At 41.6% G+C, this 17,401-nt stretch overlaps 1 protein-coding gene across 1 annotated transcript in view; it reads left to right on the forward strand.

Annotated features, from left to right (window-relative positions):
• Window positions 1-253: 253 nt before the first annotated feature.
• ATP1B4 (ATPase Na+/K+ transporting family member beta 4) overlaps window positions 254-17,401 on the forward strand; it is a 224,561-nt gene continuing 207,413 nt past the window's right edge. The window contains exons 1-2 of the mRNA XM_085608101.1: window positions 254-519; window positions 2,107-2,171. Of these exons, the coding sequence (XP_085464227.1) occupies window positions 2,109-2,171 (63 nt within the window). The 5' untranslated portion in view covers window positions 254-519; window positions 2,107-2,108. The remainder of the gene's footprint in view (window positions 520-2,106; window positions 2,172-17,401) is intronic.

Below are 17,401 nucleotides of genomic sequence, written 5' to 3' on the forward strand. Positions count from 1 at the left end.
ATGTACAGTGTGTTTCTGTGCAGGCAGCCGGGCCTCACACCTGACTCGCAGCTCCCACATCAAAGCCGGAGCCTGTCAAAGGGACCAGGCATTTCCTCTTTGTGCAGTTAGCTCCAGTCCCTCTGATCCTTGCTGTTAAGTATCTCTGGAAACTTGCCATGGCCAACTCACACAAGCAGACCTGGCTTGGTCCTAAGAGATAAATATAGCCCAAGTGCTTAGAGGAGTGTGCCAACTTCCACTAAGAGATCCTAGTGACTGACAAGCACATATTGAACCAAGACCACCCCAGGCTGTGGGGCTGGTGCGTTGCTCCGATCGTCCTAAGCAAAGGGGGGAATTTGCTTTAGGTTCGAAGACCCGTATCCCATTCACTTTGTTCTTAAGAGCCATCCTTCACGCGCCAGTTGAATCTCCCTCGTCATATCGTGACTGTGTTGTGTTCTGACAACCTGAAGTTCATCTCTACTCTGCCACAACGCTGCGTTCCACAGCTGCAGCAACACTGAAAAGAGACAGGTATTGTGCAGTGTTGCATTTCTGTTTGTGAGCATGGTGTGACTTTAGCAATGCTTTTTGTGCCTCAAAACTGGAAATTGCAAATGTTGTAGTGAGGTGAGAGGGCGGTGTACCTGCCTGAAGGGAGTCGTGCACTTCTGTGCACTGTTCTGCAATGTTGCACAAGTTACTCCAGGAGTTGTTGATCTTGTGTTGCAACATAGATTTTTAGCCTTTTAGCTGTATCTAATATGAAAAATAAGACGGCGTTTATCAGATCAGCAGGCGAATTATAAATTCCTGGCACATGTGTGTATTTTTGGTTTGGAATGACCTGTGGCACTAGATCACACAAACATCAAAGTGTCAGGAAACAGTCAGCCATGTTTAAGGGTGGGGTGGGGTTGTTCTATGTAAACTGGTTGGCCAAAAGCTAGGGAGTCGGCGTTCTATGAGGACAAAATATAAACATTGTTTTTGCTGTGGGAAAATAACACACACTTAAAATATAGAAAATATCTTCAGTGCTTAATTTGAGGCAGTGGATGCAGGTGGAGTCCACTGACTCTTTTTTAGAGAACAGCACTTACGTTTCCTCAATAAACTTTGATCCAGAGCAAGAGACAGAACAACACTAAGGAGGGAATGAAGGAGGAAGGGAAACACTGAAATACAGAGACAAAACAGCACCAAGGGGATTAAGCAGAGATGGTAAACAGCCTGCAGGAGTGAGATATTGAGACAGGGAGGGCCTGGTGGGGGATTAAAGAAGCATGACTTGTAATCAAGACTATGCAGCCTTGCAGCAGCACTCCCACCCCAGCGCCTGGATACCCTCACGGGTGATAAGCGGCGCTATACAAATCCTGTTTGTTTGATTGGTTCTTTATTGCCTCAGCCTTCGATAGAGCCGGCCACGGACTTCTGAGCAAAACTTTGGACTCCAGCGCTTATGTGCTGACAAATTAAACTCTGGCTAACTTTGATATCTGTGAAAAATAGGGCCACTTAAGCAGCTCTGGTAATCCAGCCCCGGAGGCTCTTGTTTTCTTTAAGTTCAAGAGTCGATTATTCCTCACTACATGGGATTTATGTACAATTTTGTTTAGTTGGTGTTTATGACATGTATAAACCCAATATATATTCAGATATTGCCTGATATTTACCATGGAGAGAGCCTTCAACACCAATGTTGGAGATGACTGTGGGAGGCAATAGCAAGGGAATGACTTTTTGATTTAGAGTCAATGGCTTACAAAAAATCCTTTGATTTGTGGAGGAACTGCTAGATCCACTGGTGCACATTCCTGTGCCAATGTGATAGTGTTGTGGAGGACGTATACTGGTGGATTCTTCTCTGGATTAACACGCCTGAGGATTTGGAGATCAGCGATGAAGATTGGATAAGAGTTATCTCCAAAAGACAGCAAAGACTACCACAAAAATTAAGAAAAGGTGTCTGCTACAGAACCATAATACAAAATAGAGATGGATCTATGCTAGTTTGAATGTTTCTGCAGCTAAAATATGACTACATTTTTTAGTTCTAATGCTTTAAAAAAAAATCTGTTTCTCTGCTAATTGTCACATTTTTGTGTATCCAAAAAGCAATGGCCATGAACTATGTTGCCTGTGAGAGTGAAGGTTGCCATGGGAACAGCCTGCATGTGCCGGTGAGTACCAGAGTGTCTCTTCATTTGAACATAAATGTTTGTGTAAAGCATTTTGTCCTGGCAGGTTTGCTTCCAGAATTCTTTTTTTTAGAAAATATCCTATGAGACCACAATAAGAATGTTTGTTAAGAGATGTACCAGCCCTCAACACACGTACGTATGCCACTGGATAGCACTCCCTAACCTCTTGATTCAATTCTATGCATAATGTGTTATTCTCTCCCCACAAACCAGCACGCTGCAACTAGAAGCCGCCATACACAATAATACTTGTTAGTGGATAATATCTCTTTGGTCTAGTGACCATTATGCAATGAATAAAGATTACTAGCAAATAGTAGTAGTCAACCCTCCTTTCCAGCAGTAACTCCACTCATGTATGTCTCATGAACCGTCAAGCCAATGTGTAAACTGTGTGTACTGCTTATGCCACTGGTGGGACAATGAACCATGTATTAAAGGTTTGCCTAAATCAACTTTTTTACTATGTTGGATCAGGTGGAATTGTCATGCGTCAATGTTGTTTTTTTACTTCTACTTATCATCCAATACGCAATTTCACCTTTAGTTCCATGTAGATGCTTATTAAAAGTAATAAATCAAAATGTTTCTGACTCAAATGGAATAATACAAACTTTTCTGATGATAGGTGGCAGATTTTGTGAGCTGGCTTCTTGGTCTCCCAAACTAATTGAAAGAGGACAATAGATCAATGATAAACTGTAATTACGTGTTGTGGAGTGAGCATAAATTGAGACTTTCAAAATGTTCTGACATGTCAAATGGTGGTTGGTTTGTCTTAAGATATGTTCGCTCCCCACTGTCCTTTTTCTCCACATGCCTTTCTGGTACTGGTGAGCTGTGATTTTAGAAAAGTAAATTTTCAACTCAAGGGAAGAAGAGATTATGGTATATCATTAATTTCATGGCACTGTAATAGATTTTGACTACAAAAATGTATGTTTTCTGGGGGAAAGCGTGCAGTTAGAAAGAAAGACAACAGGAAGCAATCAATAACAAGATTCTGCGGTCCATTTTCAGTGGTCACTTCCAGGACTGTGAGGGTTTTAGTAGATCGGTTTTCTAGATGCGTGGATGCTTTTTGAGAAGAAGCTCTGGAAGTGGTCCGACAGGTCCACTGCAATTGGGTTTTCTACAAGACACATGGAAATGCAAGCCACTTTAATGCCGGGGACTTTTCCCATGGATCATTGTCGTGAGAGACCACTTTCTGATGTGAAGTTCCATGGAGAAGATTGGAATTGGATATTGTGGTTTAGAGTCAACTGATCCTCAATGAATTATTTCATGAATTTTGTGACATCTCCTGTGGGATAGGGGGTGGGTGATGTGTCGGTGAAAGGTATAAGAAGAGAAGATTTGCGCTGATGTCAGTGGGTATTCAAAAGTTGAGTGTGAAGTTGTAGCGAGCGTCTAAAAATGTGTTCCTAAACTTCAAAAGCAATTGACCTCTAGCGCAATGCTGTTTTTCATTATGATGAATTTGAAGGGTTTTGTATTCTTGTTTTTCTGTACAATAACAAAATGACATAATGATAATAATTATAATAATATCAACAACAGCAACTATAATTATAACGGTGTACACACTCCAGGAAGGTGCGAGCAAGGGTTCAGGCCCAGACACAGAGCTATAGTAGGGGATGCAGGTGGCACCAGGGCCAAGAGCACATGAGGAATAAAGGCATTTTTACGTTGTTCCTACCAGATAGCAAAGGCTGTCTGGTTGCAAAAGACCTATTATCAGCCTAGCGAGATCTTATAGTGGGATTAAAGCCTGCCATTGTTTACCATTATTTGCTTAATTTTCACTCTTGCTTGCTTCCTATTTGATGGCTTGCCTTGTCTATCTTGTTTGTCCTTCCTCTTAAGCATAGCCTCTCTACTTGTTCCTTCCACTGCTCACATTTAAACAACTATTATTTATTTTTTGCTTAAGCACTCCACAAATATCTGTGTTTTTCAGCTGTCTCCCTTGTCCCCAGTCCGTGCTGGTCTCCCTCGCTCATGTGGTTCTCTTGTGCTCCTTTCTCATCTATTTGCTTCTCTTCCCCTACTCGATGCTATATGTTGCTTCTGTGGTGTTCTTTCCCTCTTGTGCTCCCTCCCCTGCCCTACATGTGGTACATCCCCCCTTCCTTCTCCCACCTGCTCCTCAGTTACACTACATCCCTGCTCCTAACACTTGCGTATTTTTGGGAGGAATTTTGAGCTAAAAAATATTGACAGTTTTATTTTCCACTCCATGTGGAGTCTATCATCGTGAATCAGTAAAATAAAGCATAGGGTACCCACATTGTTCTGCTGGTTCGCGTGCATTTTGACACGAGCACGTAAAGCATTGTGCCTTTTTTAAAAGTTTCTTTGCTTTGATGATGCTGCTTAATGACCCTACATCGTTCAGCACCACCAAAAGTAAGTGGCAAATTCAATAGGTTCCTAAGGTGAGACCTATTGGATTTGCCAATGCTTTGTATATACTGCTCATCAAACATCACCAGGCGCGGCCAGATAACACCACGCACCAGCTAAGATTACATTTTCTCTGCCAGGTACTATCTAGACACTACTATTATCATACCATACAAAAATATGGTGAAGTAATATGAGAATGAACCCTATATAGAAATTAAAACAAATGGTTTTATTTTGTATATATATTTATATCTACCTATTACCTACTGGCGGTCGCCAGTAGGTAGATGTAGTTAGGACCTATTTTCCATAGGAAATCCGCAACATTCTATTTGGAATAACGTTGGCGCCGATTGATGAATCTTCGCGAAATTTTCCAAACTTTTGGCCAGCTCCGGTCCGCTCCTATCCTGAAAATTTCACGGTGATTCGTCCAGCGGGGGCCGAGATAGAAGGGGGGTCCCAAAACTCGTTTTCCCCATGCATTTTCCCATAGGACCTGTTGACGCAGCTACAGCCCGAACTGCTGAACGGAATTACACCAAATTTGGCAAAGAGGTAGTCCTCAGTTCAGACTCGTGCCTTTTGCTTAAATGGTGTAAATCCGTTCAGTAGTTCCTGAGAAAATTAGAGTTAAAAAGATATATATATCTATGGCCTCTGAGGATCCACGCACCCTCCCGGCACCCAGCGCGCACCCTGCCGTGCACGAGCTGTATTCTAATTGGCTGTCAACACTCCAGATCAGGAAGTGTTGGCAGCCATCTTGTGCCTCGGTGGAACGGAGGCACAAGAAACCTATAAAACAAACGCGAGAAACGCGAGAAGGGGGCAGGGTAGAAACACCCTGACCCCCTAGGCCTGCTCAGGGGGTGCCACAAGGACCCCCAGGGCCAAAAAAAGCATTTTTTTTTTTTTTTTTTTAAATCTGCGAGATTCGAGTTTACTGTCTGCCAGAGAGGGAGATGGTAACATGAGGAATGAGATCTGAATTTGACATCCTTGTAGGACACACGCCATTAAAAAGGGCAGCCGGTTGTTAGTTTCATCTGGCCTTTTGTGTCCTCTGCTTCCCACCCCGATAATGCCTTTATTCTCTGCGTTGACTAGATGCAACTTTTATAATCATAATAATCAACATAGGTAGTCATGTCATCTGTAATTGGGCCCCACTGGTGTAAAGCGCGTTGACACCCTCTGGGGTGTAATGTGCCACAGGAAAAAATGTAAATAATTAAATAGTACACTATAATGCAAACACAGGAGCTAGTACTCTGGAGGCACCATCATTGTACAAAACACTACGTCACAATGAGTACAACGATATAATGGAACCAGTATGCACGTCCTTGACAAGCACGGGTTCTTTGCAGTGCTCATGTTCAGATTCTATATTCTGCCCTTTCGCTCCGGCTGTAAGTGTAGCTTCGAAGAACGAAAAGTGCTGCCATTACTTATAGAAATACAAAGTAGCCGAAAGGGTGTGATCTTTCCGGTAATCTATGAAGGGTGGTTGTTTGCCTATTCACCTATATGTTAAATAGGTTTTTCAAAATGCAAGCATTGTAAATTCTCATGAGAGCAATGTATTTCAGTATGCTGAATGACCTGCTGCAAATTATAGATGTACCAAATGTTGCCCTGGCAAATAAATAAAATTCCCACATTCACCATATATATTCAAGCTGTAAAAAGATTGCTTCATTTTAAATAGTTATTTTTGCCGTGCAGTGAGCAATAGGAGCACGCTGAACGTAAGACATATGCGCTAACTTAACTACCCGTCTGGCTGTGCTATAAAAAACACACATTTCTCAGACAATGAGTATAACAAACAATGTTTAAACAGGAAACAGGAAGCGCCACGGAGCTGCATTGCAGAGTGTTGTAAAAAGGGGCGTGGCCTCTGAACACCGCTCTGCAACGCAGCTCCCTGGCACATACTGGAGGTACCTGGTGGGCTAGTTGGCCCCCAGGGGACCGCAGGATTGAAGAGGAATTAATCTCCCAACTTAAAATGTGCCACAGGGCGTGTTTGCACACGTCACCTCAAGCCCCGCCCCCTTCCTTTACCATTGTACAAATATTCCTCTAAAATCAGCCGAACTACGAATTCCGATTTACTCACCTGTTATCAGGAGAGAACCCAGGGCTGCATTTTTTAGCCCAGCACTGACCCTGAAAAGTAATTCTAAGCGTACTTACCAGTAACTTGTATTTCCTTCCATAGGAATCCATTGTGTGGTTTTCAGAAGAAAAGTTTTTAAGTGTCCATTTTTGAAACGTACAAATATTCCTCTCAAATCAGCCGAACTACGAATTCCAATTTACTCACCTGTTATCAGGAGAGAACCCAGGGCTGCATCTTTTAGCCTAGCACTGACCCTGAAAAGTAATTCTACGCGTTCTTATCAGTAACTTGTATTTCTTTCCATAGGAATCCATTGTGTGGTTTTCAGCAAAAAAGTTTCTAAGTGTCCATTTTTGAAACGTACAAATATTCCTCTAAAATCAGCCGAACTACGAATTACGATTTACTCACCTGTTATCAGGAGAGAACCCAGGGCTGCATCTTTTAGCCCAGCACGGACCCTGAAAAGTAATTCTAAGTGTACTTACCAATAACTTGTATTTCTTTCCATAGGAATCCATTATGTGGTTTTCAGCAGAAAAGTTTCTAAGTGTCTATTTTCACAAACTAACAGACTTAAACACAATCTTTCAACTGTTTACAGGAGATTCACCTGTGCTGGATCCAGGATCCACCACTAAGTAAGAAAAAGTAACAATAGCACTACTTACCTGCTAAGTGAATTTTCTGCCATAGGATAACATTGGTGATTCTATGTGAAATATTTTCTAAGTGTCAACTTTTAAAATACAATAATAATCCTTACAAATCACTACTGTAACCAAAACGCTTTTACTCAACTGTTTACAGGAGATGTCCAAGGACTGAATCTAGCATCCAGTCCTGTGGTTAGAAAAGTAATCCATAAAGTAACTAATTGCATTTGACTAGAAATTCACATTGAGCTCAATGTTGCTTTGTGTTTGAAATTGTGTTGCCCATTGCAACAACTGTAACTACTGTACTTAAAAGTCTATTGCCTATTTGCAAAGTATTTAAACTAAAGTAATTCATTCTGAGAAAGTATATTTTGTATTGTAATGTATAATGTAAATAAAAAAATAAAATATCTAAAAATAAACAGTTTAAACAATGTAGTAAATCAGTAGCAAAAAAATCAGTATAACAATTAATAGATAAAAAATTGTCATTTACAAAACCTTTGAAATTCACTGAAAAAACCATAGGTTTCAGGCCTGATATAGTTAGGAATTAACATTTAAAAAACCTTTGAAATTCACTGAAAAAACCATAGGTTTCAGGCCTGATATAGTTAGGAATTAGCATTTAAAAAACCTTTGAAATTCAATGAAAAAACCATAGGTTTCAGGCCTGATATAGTTAGGAATTAGCATTTAAAAAACCTTAGAAATTCACTGAAAAAACAATAGGTTTTAGGGGTGTTATAGTTAGCTGGACATTTCACTCGAACAAAACCATTGAAATTCCTCCGATATAGTTAGTTGCGCTAACTACATCTCGCGCGCCCGCAATCCACTGCTGATGATGTCACATATTACATCATTCATGACATGGTCAGTGACATCACTGATGACATCTCAAATGACATCACTGATGACATCATCCACGTGACAATCAGATACACCTCATCATACACTAGTATAACCTTTCATCACTCACTGTAAAATAGAGAGGGCCAGATTTAAAACCATTGACACACCAATACAAGTTTCTAAACATCCACTCAGTGATTCCTAGATCTATACACACATCTAATCACTTACCTATAGATTCACTCATACATGCTGTCAATGATCAATAGAACACTATCAAATATACTTATACGCCTATATCGACATTACACACCAGCACACATCCTAATCACTTATGAAGTCATCCTAATCACTTATGCAAACAATGGATCATACTTACTTTTACTTAGCTATACACTTATAAAAACACCACTTCATCTATTCATATAGATAATAACTCATCCTTAGTGTGTTATAAAAACACTATTACAACTATACAGTTATCCATACATTCACTCATACAATCACTGAGTCTTATGTATACTTATTTATATACAACAACTGACACATACACTGGCTTTTATTTTTCTAGTTTGTTGGACATGTACCATTGAGACATATATTGGCTCATCGCCACACCCATAAAGATATTCACTCACCCAAACAACTATTATAACATGTAGGTTTAACTTCAGATACCTACTGAATCAACTATTCACACATCTTTGGGCAGTCACACCCCCCCCACCGAACCACACACACATTCACTCTCCAATACAAATACTCAGTTAACTAATCAATAAATAATATAGACTTTCACGTAGCTAGTAACCAACTGGTGCAGCAGTTTACACAACAACTGACAAAGTGATGCAGATATTCACACAGTTTTGTCACTATCCAATATATTTAGTGAGACACTATAAATTAGTCAAGTAAACAGTCAATCACACTGCTACTAAATCCTCCATCCACATATTTATATTTATATATCCACCCATTCTTCAATGCAAATTGCTATATATGTATGTATATATATATATATATATATATATATATATATATATATATATATATATATATATATATAATACATATTTAAATAACAAACCAAACCACATTCACTGGATGATGTCATCAGTGATGTCATTTGAGATGTCATCAGTGATGTCACTGACCATGTCATGAATGATGCAATATGTGACATCATCAGCAGTGGATTGCGGGCGCGCGAGATGTAGTTAGTACAACTAACTATATAGGAGGAATTTCAATGGCTTTGTTCGAGTGAAATGTCCAGCTAACTATAACACCCCTAAAACCTATTGTTTTTTCAGTGAATTTCTAAGGTTTTTTAAATGCTAATTCCTAACTATATCAGGTCTGAAACCTATGGTTTTTTCAGTGAATCTATATATATATATATATATATATATATTGTTCAGCTCCAGGTCCCACACTCAAAGCGGGGCACTCGCAGGCAGGTGCAGACTTTGCGGGTGTGGAGTCCGCATACAATCTCTTGCTCGGTTCCTCTTCTTTCTCAAAAGGAATGTCGCACTCGCGGGGCGTTTTCAACACACTTTATTCAGAATAGCCAAATGACCAGCAACAGACGCGTTTCGGCAAAATGCCTTTCTCGATGTCACTGGCACATCGAAAACGCCATGTTTTTAACTCGTATTCACAGGTTAGAGAAAGGACTCATCTAATTGCTCTAGGACAGAGCTCTTCAAACTTTTGGATGCCGAGACCCCCCTGTCAACATTTTGAGGCATAAGGACCCCCTCCTGACAAAAATTTCTAAACCTGTTGACTAAATTGTGTGGGATGAAAATGTAAATGAGGCGATGATGCAGCGTATTTTGGGATAGCATTGCTTCATTATTTGACATTTTTTACACACAGTAACACCGAGGAAAGACTTCACCCAATCAGTACCCATTTATAGCCAAAATACAGCAATCATCATCAGAAAGGTTTCAAGTCAACCTTTGTGAAGGGCCTTCCACTCTGCAGCAATACGTGCTGCCACATTAGAAGCTCACCTGGCCCTGACCGGGAGAAGCAGGGGTCCCTTAAAACCCTGGCGGTTTTGTGCAGAGTTAAACAGTTTACCCATGCAGCTTTCCTCTCACCCCCTCCCTTCCATCCCTCTCTTCTCTCCCAACCCCGGATCCCTCTCTCACTTTACAGGCCATTTTCTTTCACCCCTTTTTACAACTTCTGAATTCTCCACATTCAACCTCTCACTTCACCTTTAATCACCTCTTGCCATTCTGTCTTTTCACTGCCCTCATCTCTAACAGTCTCTCATTTATCTCATGGCCTCTCTGGCCCTGTCACCTCCCGTGCCCCTCAGCACTTCTCATTCACCTCGTCTCTCCATTCAAATTTGTCTATTTGTATCTTAGACCTCTCCAGTCCCCCATTCCTCTTTCACATCTCCCCTTTGTTCTAACAGAAGCCTTCACCTTTGGATCACACTCACTTCTTGCGTGTCCACACTTCTCTTCGGCAATTCACATTTCTCCTCATGCCTGACCTCTTCAATCAAATTCTCTCACTCCCTTGCTGTCCTCTCTCATCCTCTCATCTCTCCTTACCAAGCATACAGGTCGGACCCGTATGCTCCTCTAGGCATGTGCCACTCTGCTTATTGTTCCCTAATCCAAGAAGGCATGAGTTATCTGTCTCGCTGTTTTGATGCAGGCCGCGCAGTTATGGAACGTGCACCCTCCTTTGCTTTGCTCCACCAAGAATCTATTATCCTTTAGGAAGATATAAAAACCTTTCTCTATGCTCTGTAGGTTACCCTATTTAGCTGGTTCTCCTTCTGTGTGTTTCTGATTTGCCTTCAGGCAGTAGATGGTTATTAGCCCCAGGACATCTTTTGGTAACAGTAGTGCATTACAAATGTAAATAATAATAGGCAGAAGCAGGGGAGCCACTAGACCAGAACTTCAGAAGGGGGGGCTAACACTCCCAGTCAGAGCTGGTCCTAACACTGGTCGCACCCTGTGCAAAAGTCTTTTTTGATGCCCCACCCCCGTTTCCTCCTTCTCCATGAATTCCTTCACTGCCACTCACCAACAATGCACTGCATCTCTCTATAGCACCTTTCTGACAAACATTTCATTTTTTATAGCACTACTCATAGTTTACTCACACTCATTTCTGTGATCTGCATGGTACATATTCTTTGTAGCAGGCACATTAACCCTCTGCACTGTGTGAGTGACAAGAGTGCCCATGTTGGTGCACGGGGTGCGATACAACAGTGTGAGAGTAGGCCAAGAGGAGTGACTGCAGGGTGAGTGAGGTGGCGTATGAATTTAGGAGCGGATGTAAGTGCAGAGTGGGATGAATGAATGCATGGTTAGTGATGAGCTTGTTTGAGTGAGTTGCATATTGAGTAGTGAGGAGGACAGGTGAGTGAAGTGTCACATGAGTGCAGGATGAGTAGTGTACTCGTGTGACTGCAGGGTGAGGTATTGGGTGAGCAGCACAAGTGAGTTATCACTGTGAGGGCAAGGTGAGCGGGTGAATGGTGCGAGTGCATGGTGATCAGTGTGAGTGCATTGTGATCGCTGTGCATGCAGGGTGAGCATGAAAGTGAAGGGCGAGAATGAGGAATGAGTTGTCTGAATGCAGGGTGCATTCCTAGACCCATGAAGTAACTCAGCATGTTATTGACGGCGGCGTAGAGTTTAGGATCTAAGTTAAACTATTGCGGCATTAATCGGGGATCGAGGGTGAAGGAAATAAATAATGTGCTGATCCTGCAACAAACTTCCAGTCCTATGGTTAGGGTTGCCAGCAGATTATTTTGATGACCCATTCGGTACAAAAAAAAGCAGTCACCTAAAGCTGTATTTTCAGCCCTTATCTTTGCATACTTTGAACAGCAAATATAAATAGAAAGCACTTTTAATTGTGTTCTAGGGCTGCCTCAATGATCCATGACTGATAATTAAAGAGAACAAAGACGGAAAAGTCATATAACGAATGCATACATACATTTTTTATTTCTTAGTCTATTTAGTGCCAAGAGGAGATCTTTGCAGACTCTTTAAACAAAACAGGGCAGGCATTTTTCTTTTGGCAAGCCTACTTTATATTCCTTTCCATGAAATGCATTCTCACACAACAGCAGTAAATGTAACATACAAATGTAAGTGGGGACCCAGGGGGTACTGGAGCCAGGGAAAAAACCTAAGTCTCTGAAACCAGTTTGTAAAGGCATGTAAAAATGCAAATGGTCTTTAAAGACCTGTGAAAAACACGGGCGTGCGGAGATAAGACTCCAGACACTGCCCAGCTGAGCCCCCAGCAGCTCGAGTTTCACTGCAGCAGCCTGGACTGAGACACAGGACGGGGGAAGACAGGGGGGGGCTGAAGCCCTTGGGCCTGGGCAGAAGTGTGACTGGGAAGGCGCGACCCCCTTTGCATCACTCCACGGCCCCCCTGGGGGTCGCGCCCCACAGTTTGAAGACCCCTGCTCTAGGATGAGCGCCATCTTGTAATGTGTATATTGCTAAGCTCTCTTGCACATCAAACAGTGTTAAAAGATGTCTGTTTATATAAACGCATCCATACACATACATTTCTTATGTTTGTTACCTTTGTCAAACATGGTGCTAAACATTACATTTCGCCGTGGATCGGCCATAGCACATACACTAATAAAGTTTTTTCTCTTTATCTCAGCCTTTATGCAATTACTTCAATTTCGCCGTGGATCGGCCATGCCCTTTCTTTATACCTCAGCCAAACGAGTTTACACTTCAATATCGGCATAATGACAATTCTAAATGCTATTTCTTTTTAAATTCATTTGATCAAATTCATTGCAATACTGTGTCGCTGCAAGACAGTTTCAGATATCATTTCATATATGCGATTTTCTCTTCATATATCAATTTTCACTGCCGTGAAACTAGATTAAATTCAGTTAGGTACCTTTCGATCCAAAAATCAGCTAGAAATATTACTAAAGGTTTCATATTAGCTAATATCAATTACTCGTCATCATACCCAAGTTAAAATAAGGGGTATCTAGGACGTAACCATTCTCCCAGCCAACTGAACCCTTGTCAGTTACATTTCCATGTGCATGGTCAATCCAATACATTTTTAATACATTGTTCATCGCATGTCAATTATGTGCCTATATGTACTGAAAATTCTTCCCCACTATTTAGTGAGTAAATCTATGATGAATCGTGATTCAAGTCTTTGCAGCCTTTTAACTCCATCACCCCCCCGAACATTCAAAGGGACATGATCTAGACCAAAAAATTGTAAGAGATTTTGATTGCTCTGATGTTTTTCCGCGAAATGGCGTGCTACCGGATATAATTGGTCATTTCTTTCTATGGACCTTTGATGTTCCAGAATTCTGATTTTTAACTGGTGGATGGTGCTGCCTATGTATCGTAGTCTGCACGGGCATACTAGGCAATAGACTGCATAAGGCGTACTGCACGTGATGAATTTGTTGATTTGTTAAGGTCAGGAATGGTGTATGTTAAAACCCTTTTGCTATTTGCACAGGCTCTACATCTGTTGCAGGGGAAAAAACCTTTCATTTCCCTCAACGTACCCCCGTTCCTTGGTACTTTCTCCAGATGGCTTTGTACTAGTATGTCACGTAGTGACCTTGCTTTTCTAAATGTTACTTGTGGGAAGGGTGGGATATCATCACCTATAATGTTGTCCGTTTTTAAAATGTGCCAATTCTTTTTTAGCATAATTTTAAGGTGATTGGCTTCTGCAGAATAAGGGGTAATCATTCGGAATTTGCCCTTATCTTCCGGTGATTTTTCTTTATCTTTTAACAGGTTTTCCCTGGGGATCCCTCTTACCCTTCGCAATGTGTTATCTAGGGTCATCGGGTCATACCCTCTTTTGATGAATCTTGCTATGCTCTGTGCGGCTGCTGTTTCAAAGTCTATTGCCTTAGTGCTGTTTCTTTTTAGCCTCAACAACTCCCCATATGGTATACTCTTAACTAGTTTGGGAGGATGGCTACTAGTGGCAAACAATATTGAGTTCCCAGCGGTGTATTTCCGGTATAGGGCTGTCTGGATACGACCATCTTCCACGAACACCCTCAGGTCCAGGTAGTCCACTGCCACTGGACTTACCGATCCCGAGAAGTGTAAGTTTATCTCATTTTGATTAAGGAGGTCTATGTACCCTAGAGCTGATTCCATAGTGCCCTGCCATATAATAAAAAGATCGTCTATATATCGATACCACTGGATCACTCTGCCCGTGACATTACCATTATGGTAGGCTCTGGGCACCTGCTCCTCCCACCAGCCTACGAACAAGTTCGCATAGCTGGGGGCAAAGCAGGTGCCCATCGCCGTGCCTGACAATTGCCTGTAATGTTGTTCTTCAAATAAAAAAATATTGTTCATCAGACAGAACTCAACAAATTCCACTAGCATCTGATTGTGTTCAGAGTATCGTAATTGACGTTTTTCCAGATAAAATCTGATGGCATTAACCCCATCCTTATGGTCTATGCAAGTGTATAAACTAGTTATATCTAATACTATCAATTGACATGTGGGATCCCACTCCACATGCATGGTTTTGTTCAAAAAATCTTTAGAATCCTTTATGTAAGAGTCTAGCTGTGAAACAAAAGGAAATAGAAAATGATCTACAAAACTCAATAGATTTTCAGTCAGACTTTTAAGAGATGACACAATCGGTCTACCGGGCGGGTGTTCACTGTTCTTGTGTAACTTTGGAATGTGGTAAAAGGTTGGTATGACTGGATTTGAACTGCGTAAGAATAAATGTTCTTCCGAACCCAGCATCGATTTTTTATACCATTTGCTAATCAATTCATCATATTTAGTGATGCTTTTCAGGTATACTTCACTGGTTGTTTTCTCATAACATGCTGGATTCATTAGTTGACGCAAAGCTTCCTTGCAGTAGTCTTCCCTCGTTTGTAACACCACATTTCCACCCTTATCCGTGGGTTTAATGATGATTGTTCTATCCTCTGTCAGACCTTTTAGTGCCAATTTTTCTTCCATTGATAGATTGCTTGAGAATTTCTTGTTGGACTTTCTTAGTCTAAAATTCAAAAGATCATGAATCATAGTATCGGAAAAGACGTCAATTGCATCTAGGGGCATCTGAGGATTGAATACAGATTTCGGTTTAAATGGACTGGTTTCACGTTCCTGCTCAATGCCCATATTCCTTGCCCTTTGTGCCATATCTCCAAGCTGTGAGGAGATTGACTCATTCTCCAATCTAAGATTTTCCAGTAGTTCAATCGCAGGTAGATCTTTGCCAGTTAGTGCGTCGGTGACTGTCAATCTCATTGTTGTCACTTTGGATTCTTTCACATTTGATCTTAGTTTGAAATATTTATGCAATTTCAGTTTTCGTACAAAATTGAAAAGGTCTATTCTCACTTGCGTGTATTCAAGATGGTTACTCGGACAGAAGGTGAGTCCCAAGCTGAGTACGTTTTCTTCAAGTTGTGAAAGAGGTCTGTCCGTGAGATTAACTACCGTTAAGTTAGAAGATTCTGCTATTGCTTCGCTTGTCTCTTGCGATATGTCCACCTGGATGATCTGCCTCTTCCTCTTCTTGCCGCCACCGGCTCTTCTTGTCTTTTGTCTCCCTCTGGTGGCTTGTTTTTTCCACCCCGTAGCCAAGACTGGCGGATTATCTGAAATTCCTCGTGAAAAGGATTTAGGGCTTTCTTTCGTTCCACCGGTCGCTCACCTTGTTCGTCACCTGATTCATTCTCTGTGACTTCAGATTCGGAAGTCTCTATCCGTGTTGGCATATCGCTGGATCCTGCACTGAGTTCTTTTCTCGGACCGTCGAACTTGCGGGCGAACGTTAACACCCTGCCATGTAGATAGTCCTTCTCATCTCGTGCGAATTTCTCTTGCTTCCGATATTTGATCTTTTGTTCATACTTAAGCAATCTTGCTTTCATTTGTCCCATAAAGTCTTCTATTCTTTTCTTATTATTGCCTTCCTCTATAGCCATTTCTTCTTCTATTTCTTTGATCTCTTTGAGCGGTTTGTCCCGATCACTCCAGGCATACTTAACCAGTATTTTTAGAGTGCCTTGGCAATACTGCACTGTGTGCTCCGCCCACTCCGTTAATAGCCGTGGATCCGGATTTTCATACGAGGGCACTGTGTACACTCGTAGCCCTCTCGGGACTCTGTGTTCGTCAATGTAACTCTGCAAACTGGTGGCTTCCCACCATTTGCGAGTTTCACGTTCGTACAATCGCTCAAGTCTCATCATCATTTCCGTTAGTTTGTTTCTCGGTTGTTTTGGATCGATCGTATTGGTACTAGCCTTCGCAGCTCCTTGTGGCTTGAACATATCTTTCGCTGCCTCGCGGCGTGTTTGTTCGCAAAACATGGCTTCCATGTCCTTTCTTCATGCAAGTTGCTCTTATTCTTTTTCTGCAGTGTGCGTACGCCTCCTTGCCTTACCACTTGTGATCTACTGCTCGTTTACTTTAAACACTGGAATTAGGACTCACCGATAGGTAGTAGCTCTAACGACCCATGTAGTGACACCGGTCCTCACTTCTACCCCTCAACGGGATTCCAATTATTCTCGGCAGTTGAGGTGGTGCTCTCGCTAAACGTATCAGCTCCAGGTCCCACACTCAAAGCGGGGCACTCGCAGGCAGGTGCAGACTTTGCGGGTGTGGAGTCCGCAAACAATCTCTCGCTCGGTTCCTCTTCTTTCTCAAAAGGAATGTCGCACTCGCGGGGCGTTTTCAACACACTTTATTCAGAATAGCCAAATGACCAGCAACAGACCAGCAACAGACGCGTTTCGGCAAAATGCCTTTCTCGATGTCACTGGCACATCGAAAACGCCATGTTTTTAACTCGTATTCACAGGTTAGAGAAAGGACTCATCTAATTGCTCTAGGATGAGCGCCATCTTGTAATGTGTATATTGCTATGCTCTCTTGCACATCAAACAGTGTTAAAAGATGTCTGTTTATATAAACGCATCCATACACATACATTTCTTATGTTTGTTACCTTTGTCAAACATGGTGCTAAACATTACATTTCGCCGTGGATCGGCCATAGCACATACACTAATAAAGTTTTTTCTCTTTATCTCAGCCTTTATGCAATTACTT

This window comes from Triturus cristatus, chromosome 5_2, assembly GCF_964204655.1.
Source record: "Triturus cristatus chromosome 5_2, aTriCri1.1, whole genome shotgun sequence".
Classification (NCBI taxonomy): Eukaryota; Metazoa; Chordata; class Amphibia; order Caudata; family Salamandridae; genus Triturus; species Triturus cristatus.